The sequence below is a fragment of the Bemisia tabaci genome, chromosome 5 (genome assembly GCF_918797505.1).
Source record: "Bemisia tabaci chromosome 5, PGI_BMITA_v3".
NCBI classification, from domain to species: Eukaryota; Metazoa; Arthropoda; class Insecta; order Hemiptera; family Aleyrodidae; genus Bemisia; species Bemisia tabaci.
In genome coordinates this window covers 26,231,389-26,251,065 of record NC_092797.1, presented here as the reverse complement: position 1 = coordinate 26,251,065, position 19,677 = coordinate 26,231,389, and the positions used below count along the sequence as shown (strand labels likewise).

Sequence of the window (19,677 nt, the reverse complement as noted above, 5' to 3'; positions counted from 1 at the left end):
CCTATGCAGATATGTGCTTTTAGGGGAGAGCCAGAGATAAAGATTCCTTATTGCAAAATTTAATACAATTGAAATTTCATATGATCCTGAGAGAACAAAGAGGAAGTCAAAAACTTATTCCCCAGTCGAGTCAACGTTCACAATTATCCCTCCTTGATACATGCATGTGGACTAATACAGCCACGAAATATTTATTTTTCACTAGAAATGGTTTCTGTCTATACGTATTCGTTAATTTTTGTTTTTGAATTTCTTCTGATGTCACCATTTCACAAATTTTGAAAATTTCAAGCGAAACACAAACTCTGGTGTATATAGCTCTTAAAATTCATCTTGTTTACTGGCGCGCATTAACTCCAGGAATCGTCAGTAGTCGGAACCAATTGCAATACTATATGTATGTTAACAAGCTTCATCCCTTTACGTGGAAACGAATTGAATACTTACCCTGCATGATTGACTTGCTTCTGACGAAATTCAATAAGAGCTAACACACCTTAATTGAAAATCCCGATCATATGCCATAGAACTCAATTTTTACATTCTCAGAAAAATTGATATAGTTGGCATTATTCCCAAAAGTGACAGAGTAGGTTTGTATGGGTGTATCTGGAGATATTTCACCCCCATCGTGGCATCAAAAGATTTGACTGGAAATTACTTTTCACGTCCCATCAATTCTCCTCTGTCAATTTGAGAATATTTCTTCGCATCCTTTGTCGCTTTTTTTACCAGCCGTTTTTTTATATGTGCATGTATATTATTCTATTTTTCTCGATACAATTCTTATTATGCCTGTAGTTTTCGGTAAAGCCAGAGTGATATGATGAGTAAAAACCGATCAGTCAATCAATCGATGAAAGTGGCTTACGTGTATGTATTATGAAACAAAATAATGCCAGATATAGTACAGATTATGCAGGAGACCAAGATTTTTGGAATTCTCTACCTTTTGTTATCAGGAAATCGAGTGAACATTACATTTCATCATTAACAATTTAATTATGTTGTTTCGTCATTCTTCTTTCCATCCAAAGGAAAAAAAATGAGTGCGGTTTGCGCTTTTTCCCTTGAATACTTCTCAAAACTTAAACGAACCTAGATTTTGTATTAAATCAATGAGTGTCTCAACGAGAAGCTAATATGATGGAACACTTTTGAACCCAAATAGCATTTCTCAACGGAAAAATCGCTACATTTTGCGATTTTATCGGCGACAAAATCGGTAGGACCATCAGCATCTGAGCGATTATCCTCGATCTTATCGGGATAAAATCGCGATTTAATCCCCCGACCATTTATCACGATATTTTCGAAATAATAATCGCGATAAATGACGATTTAATCTCGATTTTATCAACAAAAATTGATCACGATTTTATCGCACCAAAAGTTGATCACGATTTTATCGAACCAAAAATTGCGATGTGTAGCGATTTAATCGCCATATATCACGATTTTTAATGCGATAATATCTCGATATATTGCCACCGACATAATTACGATAACCAACCGATAAAATCGATATTTATCGCGATCACTGCTACTTGGGAAAGCGATGCTTTTGAATAGCTGCTGCATGATTACATTTTATTCATGGACTAACATTTTCATAATGAAAACATTGTAAGGAGACTTCATCTCCTTGTGCCTCTTCGTGTATCAATCCCTTTTTCGCATGTGAAAGCAGATATAAAGAGCGGTTGATGTGGCGAGGATGAGGCCAGAGGCCATGGTGCATCACCAGCAGTGGCAAAGTATCGACCATGCAATCGTTCCAATATGTCTCAAGCAACTATCGACGACCGATTAACGGGGGACCTCGTCTCGGAAATTAGTTTCCTTTGGAATTTATGGTTGTCAAGTATCCTGAAACAGTTTTAATAAAGCGAGGAGTCCGAACGGTTGCCCGCCTTTCGTTAAATCGCGTACTGCCTCCGAAGTGACGCATTTAAGGCAACAATATCGGAGATTTTGCAACTTGCGGAACTAGACGGCGAAAGTTCATTGAGCGCACCATAAATTGAGCGCGTCTCGGTGCATCCATTTGTAAAAGGGGGGGGGGAGGCAGAGTCAGCTCATTTCGTGAATTTCTCGTTTGATTGCACCGACCAATTTTATAATTCATCCCCTAAACGAAGAATCTCGCGAACTAAGGAGGTAAATCAACTGTAGAGGCCTATTCGAAACAAATTTAAATATGAGTATGTTAAGAGTCCCAGGAAATCGGTACGTAGAAAGCCGAGTGGAAATTCTTCGCTTCTCGGATGAAGTAGCGTAACTCCATTCCAAGGTTGCAAAATTGACTCAAACAATTTAATTTTTACTAGATTGTATAAGTGAGATTTTTTTTGAAACTTTTGTGATTAATACATAAGATCAGGAGAAAAATCTGTGAAATTTTCAGTCGAAGGTAACCAAAATTCTCTTGGTAAAAATGCAACTAGTGAGGGGAAATTTGGCAACACTGAAATGTAGTCACGTTCTTTCCCGGGGGAAAAGAGGAATTATGAGGAGTGTAAACGAGGACTACGAGGAGTGCGCGTACTTTTTACAAGGGAATTACCTTATTAATTATGTGCGCGAATTACCTTTCGATGCACTCGGTCGGAATGATCCATTTAATGAAGCTCGGAAAAGAATTCCTCTTCCATCAACTGACATTCCTTTGAGAAGAATTGGCATTTTTTCATTAGCTTCTTCTCTAAACATGGTGAATTTTTCATGAAAAATGCTTAATGGAAATTATTCGAGATTGAAACAGAAATGTTTCCCAATGTGGGATTCAAGAGGTCCTCATCTCAGTTAGTCTCGGATCGAGAGTTCGATCTATGTGTCTGAAATGTTGAGCTGGTATCACTAAATGGACCACTGGCTCATCCGTAAAAACTCCTATTTGCACGAGGAAACTGATGACACAAACGTGTTTCTAAAATAAACCTGAAAATAGGCTCCTTATTGCAAAATGTGATCCAACTTACAGATAGCTTTTTTTTTCTCTTTCTCTCTCTTAATCTTGGCGAGGGGCCGTCCCTTAATTACGTAACCCTCTAGGGACGGAGTGGGGGGCCGAGGCGAGCGTTACGCCATTTTGTTTTTACGTGTTCAATGACAGGGGCCTACATCAAAAATGCGTTTCAAGGGGGGAAGGGGGGTCCAAAAATGCGAAAAAATCCGAAAAAGTGCGTTGCGTAATTTAGGGACGGCCTCTGATTTGCAACTCGGGTAATTCACTTCACGGGGTCGCGTTGTTTTTTTTTTTACTGCCACTTTTATGCTTGTCCAGGGCCGGATTTACCTACTTGCCACCCATGTGCCGCCTGTATTTTGCTGCCCTCTTCTCATTCGTTTTTAAACATCAATAAAAACCATCAAGTGAACGTGCTGGAGGAGGAGGGGTGCATAAGACGCGTTTACCTACTCGTGTTGAATACATTTTTTGCGAAAGCCGTGTCAACTTTATACTAGCAAAATTTCACGGAACTTTTCTTCTCCATTTATAAGAAATGAACCAAAAAATTATGAAAGAACAAACATAAATGTTGTATAATAATATTAACTTCCGCCGCTGCGCCGCGCTGATCGCACTGTGTTTGGCGCAATGCGTGGAGTATTCCTGCAGTCTTGTAGGCGCTATGCGTTTCACGCCAACCGCTCCGGACCGCACTGTGTTTGGCGCAATGGGTGAAGTATTCATGCAGTCTTGAAGGCTCTAATATGTGTTACGTGCCGACCGCCGAGCCGAAGGCTTGTCCTTTTCATCTCAAGTCCTCATCATCATTCCAGCATTCATCTCTGCTCTGAGCTCCAGGCAAAATTGCGTATTTAGTTACTCTCTTAACTCAACTAATTAATGATGCTGTCTCTTGTATCACCAAAAAACGACAAAATTAGAAATGACTATACTGCTAGGAAAGAGAAATTTTGTCCCCTTTTCTCATTGATAATTTTTTTTTCTGAATCCGATTTTTTTCATACCCACATTTGAAAAAATTGCAAAATTTGGCGCCATAGGCCGCGGCCCATAAGGTCACACCCCTAATCCGGTCTTAAGCTTGTCATTTATCTTTATCCTACATTTTTTGGGATAAACCCGACAGTCCACCCGGATTATCCTAATAGAAAAGTTTTCAAAAGTCCATTAGGAAACAAAAACAAACACCCTAGATCAGGTTCTTGATGTTTAGGTGCGGTGCGCACCTTTCAGGATTTCTCGGAAGCGCTTCCTGAGATTAACAATTGAAATGAGGATTCTCTCGCTCCCCCTTGCTTACGTCGTTCTTGGTAATTATGCAACATTTTCTGCATCGCTAACCACTCAAGACCCTTGCGCTAACTGTTAACGACGCAGAATGAAATGAATCTCTCTACGTTTGATGATAGAAATTTCAACATGCTATCTCGCGTACCAACCTAGTTAAGGTACTGGTGCAATTATGAAAAATATTTAAGAGCTGAAATTAAACAACAGTAATACATGAATGAATGTTAAATGCCGATTTTTGGGGACTTTTCCTCCTATATTGCAACGCCGTAGATACATTCCCGATAATCTGTAACGGAGGTACGGAATTGCGTTTGACATTCAATTAAAGCAGGACATAACTCAAGGTATTTAGTTAGACGTAATAACAATCAATTATTTCACGTCTATATCGTATTCTTCGTATGTGATCCGGGGGGCGCCTTCTGATCGCTTTGCGGTACAACCCCCAGGCGCTTTGCGCCTGTAAAATATAAGAAAAGCAAATTTATAAATCAAAAATTTAGGGCAAACTTCATTACAAATCCGACTATTTGAATATTTTATAGAAAGCGATAGGTTTGCACCGGAAAAACTCAGGCATGAAAAGGAGGGCACCGCGAGAGTATTTCAAGTATTTGAGTATGCACGAGTAAACGCCTCTGAATGTCAGCAAAGTTCAGACGTTCTGTTTGGTTCGGTTTCTGTTTGGGGGCGAAACTGGAGTACAAAAGTTAAGTTTAATCTGGATTTTAACCAGTGTAATTCCTGCTCCGCTGAGGAGTTCCAATCTATCCAACTCAGTGTTTTTGGCGGAAAGTTCGAAGTTCAGGCTGACTTTTTTGTGAATCCTTCAGGTCTATTAGACCCATGCGCTGCTTCTCGCTTTCACATTGTAAACTTTAATTTTTTTTCCACTTAAAATCTGAAATCTCATTCAATGTTCTTCTGGAATGAGCTTTTGTACACACTGAAAAAAAATTCTCGGCGTTTTTACCAAGGTCCGTTGGTACCTTTACCATTTCACTTTTTTTTTACCAATTATTGGTAATTTTACCAAGACAGATTTGTAAGCTTACCTAAAAACCGGTATTTTTACTGTTTTTTTCAGATAAGAATACCACTTTTATTGGCAATCAATTCCCGGTAACTTTGCCATTTTATCTCGGTAATTCTACCACTGTCGATAAAAAATATTGGCGTTTTTACCGGGGTCCAGTGAAATTACCGAGAAAGTTCAATAATTTTACCGAGATTTCTCGGTAAAATTACCAATTCCATATATGGTAATTTTACCAAGAAAAAACTGGGATCAAATAGAACCTTGAATTCTTGATAATTTTACTCTTTTCTTAGTAAATACACCGAGATTTGTTTTTCAGTGAACAGTGTTTTTGGCAGAAAGTTCGAAGTTCAGGCTGACTTTTTTGTGAATCCTTCAGGTCTATTAGACTGACGCGCCGTTTCTCGCATTCACATTGTAAACTTTTATTTTTTTTCCACTTAAAACTGAAATCTCATTCAATTTTCTTTTGGAATAAGCCTTTGTACACTTAGGCTGATTGAGCCAAGAGACAACGATTGTTGGAACTCTCGTTTGATTGAGCAATCCCGAGCGGTAATTCCAGGCAACACTAAAATTGGATGATTACGTCGTTTCCGCGAGGATGAAGTGCGCTGCGCCGACCCTTATTTTTATCTCAGTTTCATTGCGTAAAGCAATGATACAGCAACGGGGATCATTATAATATGACTCCGTAAACAAACTCTCTCGAAATGCACAGTTTTACGTAGGTACCGGATTCTCTCCGTCCAGTCATTATTTTGTATTGACATATTTATTTTCTGCTTTTCAATTTGCACTTTGAATAGAACCAGACGGCTTCGCGCTCCCCTTATCATCCGGTGCGCGGCGTGCTGGAGATGCGATTTGCACGCAGTGAAAGCACCTACGGAGTTTATACCTTCGTTGCGCTCAAAGGAAATGAGTGTTCTATAACTGGACGTATTTCTGCCAAACGGAACTATGTATATTGAGACATGAGCCCTGAGACCCTTAAGAACATATGCATAACAGGGCTCACGTCATAATGCACACAGTTCCGTTTGGCAGAAATACGGCCAACTGAGGCGTAATGAGTGATGAATAAAAGCAGATGAATATTTTTCGATTTTATAAGACCCCGCGTGCTGTGCCTTTTTCATTTCATAGAGTCATCTCACCTAAGTCATCTGCTGCGTGATTGGGCTGCCACTTTATTTGGGGACTCTAAAACTGGAAACACGGCAACCCTGCTAATGTATTTGCTCCCTATCTTTGCATGGAGAGTTTGTCTCGATGTAGAGGTGAACTCTCAGGATAGCGTGGGCTATCCTCTCCATTTTGGCCTCAACTTGAAAGCTTTTTTTGAGCTTGGGAGTTGATTTCGGAGAAAATTAGTGGGGACCATTGGGTTTCTCGCGAACTTTTTCATACGAATCAATGGTCAAACCGCAAATTCCTCACACATGCAACATCTCCATTCTCTGCTTTGTTTTTTTTTCACAACACCCAATGTAGATAGATCCCTTGTATGTGCGGACATTCTAACAAGAGTGATTTTTTGTGTGTTTCAGGAGGCGTGGCAAGGAATGTGGCTGGGAGTGACGTCATTGGCCCTTGTCGTGAGTCTCTGCTCGGCGAGTTCGTCGGAGTTGGTGCTGGGCTACCTGACAGGGTCGCGGCGGAAGGAGGGCGATCAGGTGTACGAGCGGCCCGGGCTCCAGATTTCGGCGGCCCTCCCTCTTTCCATCCGCGACGTCAACGAGCGGCTCCTGGCCCACCGCAACGTCTCCCTCCGCTTTCGGGTCGCCGAGACTTTCGGCGAGGAGACACTCAGCATCCTGGAGACGGCCCAGCTCTGGCGCGAGAACATCTCCGCGTACATTGGACCTCAGGAGACCTGCGTCCACGAGGGCCGACTCGCCGCCGCCTTCAACATCGCCATGATCTCCTATGTAAGTCACATCTATAATAATCTATAATGTCATGTATAGTCTTCTAAGGACAATGTAGGAAGACTTCTCACGGCGAACACTTGTGGGAACGGATGAACTAAACCTGACGGGCGATTACTGAAATTTATTGTTTGTAAGGTGAATATAGATGGTCAGGGTGTCTACAAGTCCGGAATTCCCGGTAATAGTATTGATTTTTTAAGGGCGATCCGCAAGTATTGAAAAAGTGCGGGAATTCCGCAAGAAGGTCCGGAAATTTTTTCTTCTTTTGTCATTTTTGTTCAAATTTGAGCGAGAAATTCAAAGTGAAATTTTTCGAATTTCGTCAATTGCATGGAGGTACTGAAAAAGTGCTGAATTCTCTGTTGATAATTCCTTAGGAATGTACAGAAAAAGTATTTTAAAAGTACTGAGTTTTGGCCAGCCTGTTTTAGTAGACACCCTGATGGTACAGGTGAAATGACGGGGTGTGATTGGTCGGTTGTGTCTTATCACTGCTCTATCGTAGAGAACCTTGTATAGGGAGAATGGCCACTGGATCCCATGGAGGGGCTTAGGGCCAAAAATGGAGGCCTTTTGTTTTGGTTTTTGAGGACGGGAGGGAAGGGGGGGTCACTGTCAACTTCTTATCTTCAACCGCACTTGCTGCCAACCTTATTACATCGAAGATGACTTATTTCGAAAAGAGCACACGATTAGCCGTAAGACTATGTAAATACCTCTTAATACTGCATTTGAGTAAAGTCCTCGTTGCGATGCGCAAATAAAACTACATTTTGAGCCATTTTGTATTTAAATTTACTAACAATGTACGCCATTTTTGGGCTCTAGAAGGCTCCATCCAGGTTCAGATGACTAAGCCAATCAGACGTGGTGACTGAAGTGGCCATACTCTCCCTATAAAGGCCTTCCACTGGGGTAGACTTTTCAGAGGTTAAAATAATGACATAAAAATCACGGAAACCACGTAAAAAAGTCGCTGAAAAACTCTAAATGTATACATACATGGACGTATTTCTGTCAAACGGAACTAAGCGCCATAGGGGGAGGAAGGTAGAGGGGGGCTTGGATTGGCGGTGGAACCGGGCGTCGGGCTCATTCCGTCCTATACTCGCAATGCTTTTCGATGACGCTTAGTTCCGTTTGATAGAACGCGCTATCGGCTATCCAGCATTCTGAATTCCTCAAAAGGAACTCAAATTGGCGGTTAGTTCCGTTAGACAGATATACGTCCACATATCCACGTTGTTTGTAGGCCTGTCCATTTAATTCTACAGTTAATAAAAAAATAACACGAATGACTTGCAATATGAAACGAGTCAGCGAGGAGCAAACCGAAGCGCAAATGCACCCAATAACCACTAGCCTTTAAAAACAGCTTGCATCGTTCCGCGTCGCTCTCCGACTTGGAGAGGGCGGAAAGTCGAAGCTCAATCTCGTGTAATAGGGCCGAATCTCAGCGGTCGCTCCTCGACGAACATCCTGCTGTTTTTTTAATGTCCACCGCAAAGCATAACGCCGTTGCATTTCTTTGAGCGACTCAATTCCTGAGCCCGCCCCTTCTCCGCCGCTCCCCGCCCACGACGGGAAACGATCGTCTGTCAAGTACACGTCTCCCCTTCCGGTGGGACTTTAATCGCACTCGCAGCGGAACTAAAGTGAACGTTCGTATTAAACCCCGGTTTTTTCTTTTAAGATCATGTTAGCGAGGAAACGTTATCGCGTCGCCAAGAACAAACTCCCTTCACGCAAGTTTGCTCCTCGATAATTTCCTGACACCAACTCCGAGATGGTAAGATGCCGCACAGTGGCTCGAGTCAATCGGAGATGTCGGACATTTTTTGACTAAAACTGTAAATTTTTATGTTTATTTAATCACATTTTAAATTTTAAGGCGTGCTTTTAGAAGAAGATTTCACGAAAAACCCATGAAACCACTTTTAGAACGTCGAAGTTTTGTATAAACGGAGTTATAAGCTTCTGAAGTTTCCAAATGTTGTCCGACCTATCCTGACTCGACCCACTTTGTGTCGTGTTGCAAATTTTCGGGATCAAGCTCGGAAATGAATTCGGTCAATTATAGAAATAAAAGCAAAACCGTCATACTTAGATGAAGTGTTTGAGACAACGGCTGTATTCTGCCTTGCTAAGGAAGAACGCCGTATGAGCATTCGAATGTTGTCAATTTCCTCTCAGAAAATATCAATTTTTGAAGAAAGTAATGAATATTTTTCCTTAAAATTTTTAGACTTTTTAGATCAAATTTAGAACAAAATCCTCCCAAAAATCGGAGGAAAAATGTCCTTAAATTTTTCTGAAAATTCGTTGTTTTTCGAATGAAAGGCAACGCTTGATGGCTTATTCGGCGTTCTTCCTTAGCACGGCAGTATTGCTCACGTAGCGTTTGAAGTGCCAGTATAAGTAAGGCAAACGGAACCAACACAACATTGAAATAGAGCAAGGGAAAGGGTGCGCGCTGATGACGGCGCAGAGATACAACTATTCGTACTTGATGGATGTCCGTGTTGCGTCTGCAAAATTGAAGGCGCCATTGCGCGAGACGTGTGCACGCAGTGCTCTGCTCTATGCTGTCAATGAAGTTTCGCTCAGATTTCTGATCCTCCCGAATCTGGAGGACTCAACGGAACCGAAATACAGAAACGCCCTTGATAATAAATCCAGTTTCTTTTTGTAAACAGCTTCAAAAACCAATTATGCATTTAAAAGGCTGTGTACAGTTGTTTTATACAATGCGGAATGTGCACAATAGAAAATATAATAAATAGTAATCTAATGTATAATGTTTACTGCTTTTAAATGAGAAACTGATTTTTTATTTTCGTCTAACGAAGTTTTCTCGTTTTCTAGAAAAAGTAATTTTGAGAGGAATTTATATTTCGTTGTTTCCAAGGTTGAATTCACGTAGACCTTTCAGGAAGATTTAGTTTCAAGTTTAGGGATAAGTCACCATAAATTCTCAATCTCTTGCGCTTCGATCTTTCAGTCTTATTACCTTGATTATATTGAAAGATATTTTCAGTAATTCTTTATGAACCGAAGATACGTTCGGAATGGAGTAATTTTTCCGGATTCGATTTCTTTATTTTCAAATATTTTAAATGAGAAGATGTCAGGACGTTGCCATGTTATGAATGTAGCAAAATTTGAGATATTCTTCATTTTCCCCCAGATGTGCAGTGACGTAGAGGTCTCGGACAAGGAAAATTTCCCTACTTTTGCGCGGACCATTCCTCCAATCACTCGAATATCAAAATCAGTGGCTGCATTGCTCAAAAAATTCAACTGGACTCAGGTAAAACAATCTATTAAAATAAGGATTCATCGACTGCACAGAAAAGGGTCAGTCTTTAATGGAATGTAAAAATTTTAATGCGATGTCTGATGTTATTTATATTATTGCCAGCTTAAGAAAATTATAGAATCACAGCAACCGCATGCAAAAATTGTCTGAGGTGTTACGTTAATGTCTTATGTATTGTTAAGGGACATGCAAATAAATTTATTAACCAACCATTCATTTCTTAAAGGCCGAATGCACGTTTAAAGGTGGGCGTCAGCGTGATAACTGTTCAACACTGTGCTGACTGTTAACTTGCAAAAGAAAATCGGCCCGCACTACTTTGAAGGTAACCGATGGCAAACACTTTGCTTAAAAAGTATCACTCTGAACCTCTACTTTGAGCGCGTATTCAGCCCTTTAGGGACCGCTCAGTATGGATCACTTGATGGACACACCATTGATACTTGAACTGAAATATGAAGATTCGATCCATAAATCTGGATGAAAAATCAAGAATTGAGATTTCTTGTGATTCAAATAATGCGATGGGCATCACATATCCCAATTTTGCAAGGATTTCACCTGATTTTTCTAAATAGAGCTGTTTTTTAATGTCCTCGTCAGATTCTTACCGGCAGAAAATGAGGAATGCTAAAAATATAATTGAATGGTGCTGCTAAGATTATGACATCTTTTCAAATATGTCATTATTTCCATGCGAGACATACGTAATATAATTATATTAAATATCATTTTCAGGTAACTTTCCTGTATTTGGACTCAGCCGAGTTGAAAGTTGTGAAGTATAGAAAAATTGCTACTGCCATCATCGCTGTACTGGAGAAGGCTGGTATTTACGTTAGAATGAGACGGACCTGGGAGTCATATCACTACATTTACGATGCAATAAATCCCTTCTCCCAAATCGTCGAGGAAACTTTCGAGGAAACTAGAAGTATGTGAAAAGTATGAATTTTCTCTTTTCGTTGTTTCTCTTTTTTTGTTGTTGACACTTACAATAATAAAATAGACAAACTTGAAAGTCATTATTTTCTCCACTTGGGACATTTCATTCAAAGTTCAAGAAAATCAATTTTTTTAAACAAAAAATTGCCAACTAAATTATTTCCTTTTGTGAACCGGATTAAAACTATTAAAACCGGCTTAAATTCAAGAACTTTTATAAAACTTTATTCTTAAAGAAAATGAGTGAAGTTGAGGCGTCTTTCAATTCTAAAATCTCCGGATCATTTATTCAGGAATTTAAAGGGTAAAGATTTTTCACCCTTGAAACATGATGTGATTTCGTATGTCCGAATATTGCTCCCACCCTAGCCAGTGGCATAGCCGGGGGAGGGGTTTCAAAGAATCCAGGCCTTACCCCTTTAACCGGAAAATTTCACCTAAAACGACATTTTTCGTGAATTTTAGGAAGGCACCCCTCCTCCCCGGCCCCTCCTGTGAAAAATTTCCGACTACGCCGCTGAATCTGGCAGTAGGTTGAAGTGCTTCAAACTTTCTAAGTTTGATTTTTTAAAAGTTCATTTTTATCAATGATGGCAATACTTGCCTGGATACTGTGATGACTCACATGATAACCACTTGATTTACTCGACTTTACAAAAATTTCGGCAACCTTTACTACTGGCCCAGAGCTCCGCATTTCGATATTTTTTCAGGATATGCACCTGTTCCTTACCATTAACCGAACACAATAGACGCTATTTGTTATGTTCAAAGTCATAAGTCCAAAGGGGCTCAAATTCACTAAGCCGCTTTTTGCTTTAGGGCCATTCGTCCAAAAGGGCTCAAATTCTATGAGCTAATATCTACCTTGTTCATTATCCCGCGAATAGAGGAAGAAATATACATGCGCAGTTATGGATCAATTTTAAACAAATCTAAAGGGATCACTGACTCCTGAATCAAGACTAAGATTGTTATTTGAATTTCAAATACTGCTTTTCCGAAGACCTCTCTGCGATCCATAAAATATTCGAACAGACTACTCTTGCCTAGACGGTTGCCACACTAGCAAGCGGTAACTCTCAATAACATAGAACAAAGCGGCAAGACGTAACAGTCAATAGATAGAAGTTGGTTGATGACACGATCAGCCAAGGTGGTGTCATGACGGCGAATTACGCAGAATATTCCTACTACATTGATGGTGAAACTCCATGAAACTCCCAAGACACGTATCTCGTTCGCGGTGTTTGAAAATCTTTACTCCGATTTTATTTTTTTTCTTTCTTTTAAGGACAAACAAATTAGCATCATTCCTTGAAGTTTTCTCAGAATTTTCTTCGGTTTTAGAGGAAAAATCGCGGCAGTTTTCGAGAACTGCCGTTGAGTCGTTTCTGTTGAATGAATAAAGTATGACAGGAAGTCTGCAACGTCGCAAATCGAGAAACGTGGTTTAGGAGTTTCACCGTTGATATGTATCCAGAGGGAAAAATCTTGCATAGACCATGATTTCCATCATACAGTTAAGCTGCTCGGCGCAACACAAGTTGTAGCAACTAGAAACAGCACCATTTTTATTAGTTCCTCTTTGCGTATTGTTCTCTTCATGGACAAGTTAGAGATAGTAGTTCCTCATTGCAAAATATAGTGCATTTAGAATCTAATGAGGCCCATCGAAGTTCATTTGGCATGCATTCATTCATTCATTCATTCATTCATTCATTCATTCATTCATTCATTCATTCATTCATTCATTCCGAGTCAGGTTTGCCTCGAGTGCCTTGCACTCGAATTCTGAGTTAGTGCTACTCGAAACAGTTTCATTCAAGTAGTAATCAAGTTCTGTTTGCGCCCAGCTCGCATGCATGGACCATGTAGACACTAGACACCCGTACCCGTCGAGCAGGGAGGGATAATGGATATACCACTTTTCTGTATATACTGGTGCAGTCCTTGCCCGAGACACACATACAAAAAAAAAAAAAAAAAAAAAAAATAAAAAAAAAACCGTTTAAAATAAAGGAAACACAAAATATATAATACGTTTTTGCGTCAATTCTGCGTGGACCTATTTCAGAAATACGTTCACCTTGAGTTATAAGCATGCTGACTTCGAGTGAGTGCCAAAAAAGCTTAGAAATCATTCGAAAAACAGAGTTAATCATTATCATGACGGGATCAATTGATGTATACATATTTCAAAGCTAAAGTATAAATAAACTTGGGGTCATACTTTGCAATCAAGAATTTTCTCTAAAAATGGTCACGGCCTCTTCTAATAACAAAATATCGGGGGGGGGGGGGTTCTTTTTTGTTTTCCATATTTTCATCTTATCAACTTGAATCATCCCTCTTGCGCTGAAACCATTAGGCAACTATGTTTTGACCACAATTAGTCCATAGAGCACGAGGCTCTTATGTAATATGAAATTGGCGGTATCTGTTTTAATCTGGGCTTGAAATAGCTCGGTTTGGTACTAAGTGATGCATGAGGAGGGTAATCGAGTAGGTGATTATGCCGTGCGGTGAGGTGCAGTGGGGAGGCGATGAAAATCTAATAGGTCCTGAATTTGAATGAGCACCGTCTGCTCTACCTCAACAGCCACCTGCCGCGCAGTGTACCCGGCCACGGATGAGGTTTCCTTTAAATCGTCGTATCCAAAGCCAGTTTTACAATGCGTAAAAGCCTTTCCTTCATTCATGACAATTCCTCTCACAGTAAAGAATTAATGGAATCAGGAATGTCAAGTTGGTGTGTCTAGAAAAACTTTAAAAACGGACTTACAGATGTTCGAGCCGCATGGTTGCTCATGACGTAAGACTTTTCTCCGATTGAAAAAAGTAGAGAGAAGAGAGGTTTGACTTTAAAATGATTCTTTTGGGGGGAAAATTGGCGTGAATATAATTCCAGAGGCAAACAATTGCTGAAAGAACTTTTTGCTGCATTTTTTTTTTTTTTTCAATAAATCGATTGAATGTCACGACAAACCATTCAAGCAGTTGAGCTGCTTGGAGGAAAAACGAATCTCAAGCGAAAGGTTTAATATCAGATGAGGTCTCTTTTTCTTCATGAGGATAAGAGAACTAATGACAGTTTTTGTGTAATGCATTCAAGGTTGGAGATATTTGCAATGCAACTATCTCAACGTTACTTGTAATATTCAAAAAAATTGAAAGCACTTTTTAATCATCCTTCACTATGTCTGAGTTGTCCAGCTTTTTGACAATAGTATGTCTATAGTAATAATCTGGCGGATAGTAAAAAATCATAGAACAACCATGTTCAAGTTATTAAAGAGAAGAATACATTCAAAAGTCGATGGGTGCACGCGAAAGAAAGCGTATTTATCTCTGATTGCAACTTTATGCACCACTTTTATGTTTTATTTTTACTCAATGTTTTTAAAAAGCTACACACAGTTTTACTGAAAAGTTTCCGCGCATTTTTCTGTATGATCCCAGATTAAAACATCAAAAATTTCGACGCAATATTCTCGCTCGTTCTATTTTCTTTTCATGAAACTACAAAAATTATTTATCAGCCGAGTTTATTTATCGTTACAAGGAGGATACATTTTTTTTCTGTAATTTTGATAAAAACCGAAGCAGAAAGTCAAGAATAATGACGCGTAGTCCTAGTTTAGCGGCGACATCAGCGTCGAGCGAGCCGCTGTCAGGTCAGATATTGTGTCCACCGTACCGCGGGTGGTGGGTCTGACACCGAGAAATCACAAAGCTTAAAGCGCGCACCGCGTTCTGCGCACAATGCATGAAGTATTCCTACAGTCTAGTAAGCGATAATATCCATCTCACGTCAACTAACCGACTGCATTGCGTTTTGTGCAACGCGAGAAGTATTCATGCAGTCTTGTAGGCGCTAATATGCGCGGCGTGCCTACCACACTGGTTTGCGCAATGCGCGAAGTATTCATGCAGCCTTGCAGGCGCCAATATGCGGATGCGGCCGCACTGTGTTTGGCGCGACTACTCGAACTCGCGTTAGAATTATCACGGCATCGAATAATGGGACCTGCGGGGCGATTATTGAAATTTCTTGTTCGTCGGAACGACATAGATGACATAGGTTAAAAGGCGGAGCGTGATTGGTCGGCTATGTCTTATCGCTGCTTTGTCGTGCCTTTGTCAGGAGGAATGATCGACATACTGTCAGAAACTTAAGAGGTGCCGTTAGCTTGTCGATCATTCCACCTGACAAAGGCACGATAAAGCAGCGATAAGACATAGCCGACCAATCACGCTCCGCCTTTTAACCTATGTCATCTATGTCGATCCGACAAACAAAAAATTTCAATAATCAAGCTGCTGAGAGGCTCTTGTTGTGTCTCGACGCCGCCGTATGAGCATTCCAACGTTGCCTCGTTTCTTTCGATGAAATTTTTCCCCCAGAAAAATTAGGAAAGTTCTCAATGTTCGCTTTTATAGTTTGAATGGACCATTCAATGAGGTACGAATTTAAGCGCCCTGATGCATGATTCTTCACCAAAATTTCACGGAGTACACGATTCGCACAGCAAAAACTACTGAAATAAACTCCTAGCCAAGATATTTCACACAAATTCGAAGTAAATCGGCCCAGTAGTTTCCGAGATCAAAGGAGGACAAAATGTCTGGCGGCAAAGACGAACACATGTCGTTATCAATTCGAGCTAAATTTTGTAACGTCGGGCGCGCAAATCGAAAAACAGAGGGGTGATGACAAATCTGCAGGTCAAGAGTTTTCGTTTAAAACAAACTCGAATTAAATCGGCCAATAGTTTCCGAAATAGAATGAGGACAAAAAAAGCCTTGGAGTTTTAATTATATCGATGATTATTTTTGTCACCGTTATAGTATAGTGATTTAGACAGTAAGTTTGCAACGTCCAACTGACTCCAGCTCCTAAAGTTGCTGACTAAAGAGAACATCTGTCCTTTAGCGAGGCTTTGAACTAATGATATTCTTTAATGTTGTGTTCCTCCAGTTTACCTTATTCTGCTTGGACCGTATTTTGAACACTTTGGACTCTTGTTGGCATTGAAGGAAAAGCGGTTGCTTGAGAAAGGTAAATTTTGTTGACTTATCTTACTCGATGGAGCCATATCTTACATAAGTCCATTTCAGAGTTGACTTTCCGTCCGCTGATTTTTCTCCGTTTAATTCAATCAAAACTAAACGTTTCCTGATATTTTGGTACGTTTTTTCACTGTGTTCAAACTTCAACTCACGGATAACTATCGTACTACACTAAAAAAATAGTCCTCTTCACAAGGCTCCTTATTTTTATTTGTTACAGCTACAGAGGTTTTCCTTATAAGGACAGAGCACTCTGTGCTCATAACCGAAGTTGTGTGCTCACAACCGAAGTTCTGTTCTCACGACAGAAAAGTTCTGTACGTATAACAAAGAAGGTGCAGGCGTCCTGTAAACAGAAGGCTCTATCATCACCACCGACTATTTTTCTGCGTGTCATGCACAAATCATCATACACTGGAAAAAAAACCCTGGATCTAGAGTCCAGACTCTTGAATACAATTACAAGAAAAATGACTCTTGATTCAAGCAGATTTAAGCTTAAATCAAAAGGAAATCCGCTCAATTTAAGAGGCTTGGTTCTTGATTTAAGCAGTCTGATTTAAGCAGTTCTTAAGCAAATCTGATTGAATCAAGAGTCCTTTTTCTAGTAATTGTTCTCAAGAGTCTGGACTCTAGATCCAATATAGTTTTTTTCCAGTGTATTATTAAATCATCTATATGCAAAGCACACTAAAAAGTATCGTGCACTTCATTTCTAATGCAAATTGGTTGATAAAACCTTGTGCTTCAGGCGAATATTTCGTGGTTGGGATCGACACGGAGCTGTATGACCCGGAGGTGGATCCCTCCAAGTACCTGCGCCCGGTGCTGAAAAACGACGCACCGTTGGACCACGAGCTTTTCAAGGCATACATGGCCATCGTGCCGACGGCCCACGAGGGTTTCAGCAACTTCTCCGACCGCGTCATCGAATGCATGAACCAGAAGACAACAGCCACAGCCTCGACCGCGTCGACTTCTGAGCAAGCTTCGTCTCAAGGACAAAGTCCCGCTTCCTCAACGATCAACGAGTGTGCCAAGGAACACAAGCTCTCCTACAGCAACGTCATCAAGGAGTTTCCGCGCAACATCACCATCAAGGTATTCGTCCCAACCAAATAATTATACCAGAGTTTCCAGAGTCAGGGAATACCGGGAAAACCGGGAAATGTCAGGGAATTTTAAAAAGTTAAGGAAACCCTGCAAATGTTAGGGAAAATGACGAAAATTTCCAGGAAAAATCTTCCTTTTTTTGCTCTCTCGAGTGGGTTTGACGTTTTGAACAAAAAATTTTGCCTAAAAACTATTTCTAACTACATATGTCTTATTAACGATCTGGCATTTGTTCAATTGTCAGGGAATTTCACTAAAATGTGTCAGGGAAATTCCAGAGAATATAATTTCCCAAATTCTGTGGCAATCATATATACATATCACATAGCCTTAAGATGGAAACACAACAGAGTAAAAACTAATAACATGAGTAAATATAATTGATATATTTAGTGGGGATTTCCCCTCTTAAAATTTTCCCTTTTTTATTGCTGATCGTAGTTTTTATTTTTCGTTTTGCTAACAGAACTACTACGTTATTAGCAAACAATAAAATGAAAATTGAATTTTTGAAAATCGGAAGTATCTGAGGATACACACCTAATCAAAATATGGATCGTCATGATTTTATACAAAGAAGACCTGTAATTTTGTCCTGGATTCTCATCTATGCTTTTTCTATTTCTCCACAGATCAGGCACGAGGCAGCATATCTTTACGATGCCGTTCAGTTGTACGCAATGGCTCTTTTAAAAATGCTCGACCAAGGGGAGGATCCGTACAATGGGTCGGCTGTTTTCGCTCATATTCAAAATAAACATTACCAAAGCGCCATGGGGTAAGTGAAATTTACATCGAGGTGTAAACGCAAATTTTTACCATCTCCTTAACTAAATATAATTATATTTTGTGCGCCGGAGTTTCCTTGTTATAGCTACATACTCTATCAGTGCATGTCAGGGTGTCCGGAAGTCCGGAAATAGTACTGATTTTTAAAGGCGGTCCGGAAGTACCGAAAAAGTGCGAAATTTCCGTTAGAAGGTCCGAAATTGTTTTCATTTTTTTGTCGTTTTTGTCTTAATTTGAGCGAGAAACTTAAATTTTTGAAATTTTTCGAATTTCGTCAATTGGAGGTACTGAAAAAGTAATGAATTTTTCTGTTGAGGAGGCGCTGAATTTCTTGGGAATGTACTGAAAAAGTACTATAAAATTACTGATTTTTGGCTAACCTGTTTTAGTAGACACCCTGCATGTGCATGTGTGCATTCGCCTCTAAAGAGGTGAAGGTAAGTGCAGTAATCTCTGTCTTTAACGAGAGGTCAGGGGAACAGCCGATTTCCTCACTGTAGAGAGGTTCTCGTTAGAACGACAGTCGATCAGAAAAAGACGGACGATCTTCGACAGCAATGACTCGATAGACTAAGGTACCAGAAAAGGTGCAAAATCTCTGCGATCCCTCGATCGTAGGCTCACGATGCGCACTAGTCGGAAATGTTACACACCGCCGTAGATCCGGCACCGAGAAATTGGGAATGTACAACAATTAAAGCGCGCAGTGTAACGAACGCGTAATGCGTGAAGCATTCCTACAGTCTTGCAGGCGCTGATACGGGTTTGGTGCCGAGCGCGCTGTGTTTGGCGTGATCGGTTTAACTTGCGGAGTCAGCGTTTTTCAACTACCAAACTTTTATGCACACTCTGCATGGATTTAAAATGATAAACAAAGATCTAACTAATTTTCTTCTGTGTATTTACAAGTGGTTAACACCATGCCTGCACCTATTGTGAAACTGCATTGATTTGTCAACTGCTGGAAACTCAAACACAACTTTGAGACAATCTATCAAAAATTGAACTTCATGCCTTTGAAAAATGTCATAATCATGCAACACATCAATCAAAATATTATATTTTTTCTACCGTAGACTAGCCCTGAACAAGAGGTCAGCGAATAATTATATCAAAGTCAAATGAATATTAAGCAGAATACTTGATGCAGCCGTTCATTAAAACGGTTTATTTATAATGGAGCTCTGGAAAGACA

The 19,677-nt window shown here is 40.1% G+C and overlaps 1 protein-coding gene across 7 annotated transcripts in view; it reads left to right on the top strand.

Annotated features, from left to right (window-relative positions):
- The window catches only part of LOC109037478 (guanylate cyclase 32E), a 141,716-nt gene that overhangs the window by 72,176 nt on the left and 49,863 nt on the right, over positions 1-19,677 (top strand). For 6 of the 7 annotated variants that reach the window (XM_019052177.2, XM_019052176.2, XM_072300478.1 and 3 more), the window contains 6 exons: positions 6,860-7,240; positions 10,431-10,553; positions 11,301-11,496; positions 16,489-16,569; positions 17,332-17,681; positions 18,326-18,471. In XM_019052177.2, coding sequence (XP_018907722.2) covers positions 6,875-7,240; positions 10,431-10,553; positions 11,301-11,496; positions 16,489-16,569; positions 17,332-17,681; positions 18,326-18,471 — 1,262 coding nt within the window. In that variant the 5' untranslated portion in view covers positions 6,860-6,874. The remainder of the gene's footprint in view (positions 1-6,859; positions 7,241-10,430; positions 10,554-11,300; positions 11,497-16,488; positions 16,570-17,331; positions 17,682-18,325; positions 18,472-19,677) is intronic. The other variant, XM_072300479.1, reaches the window with a different exon arrangement.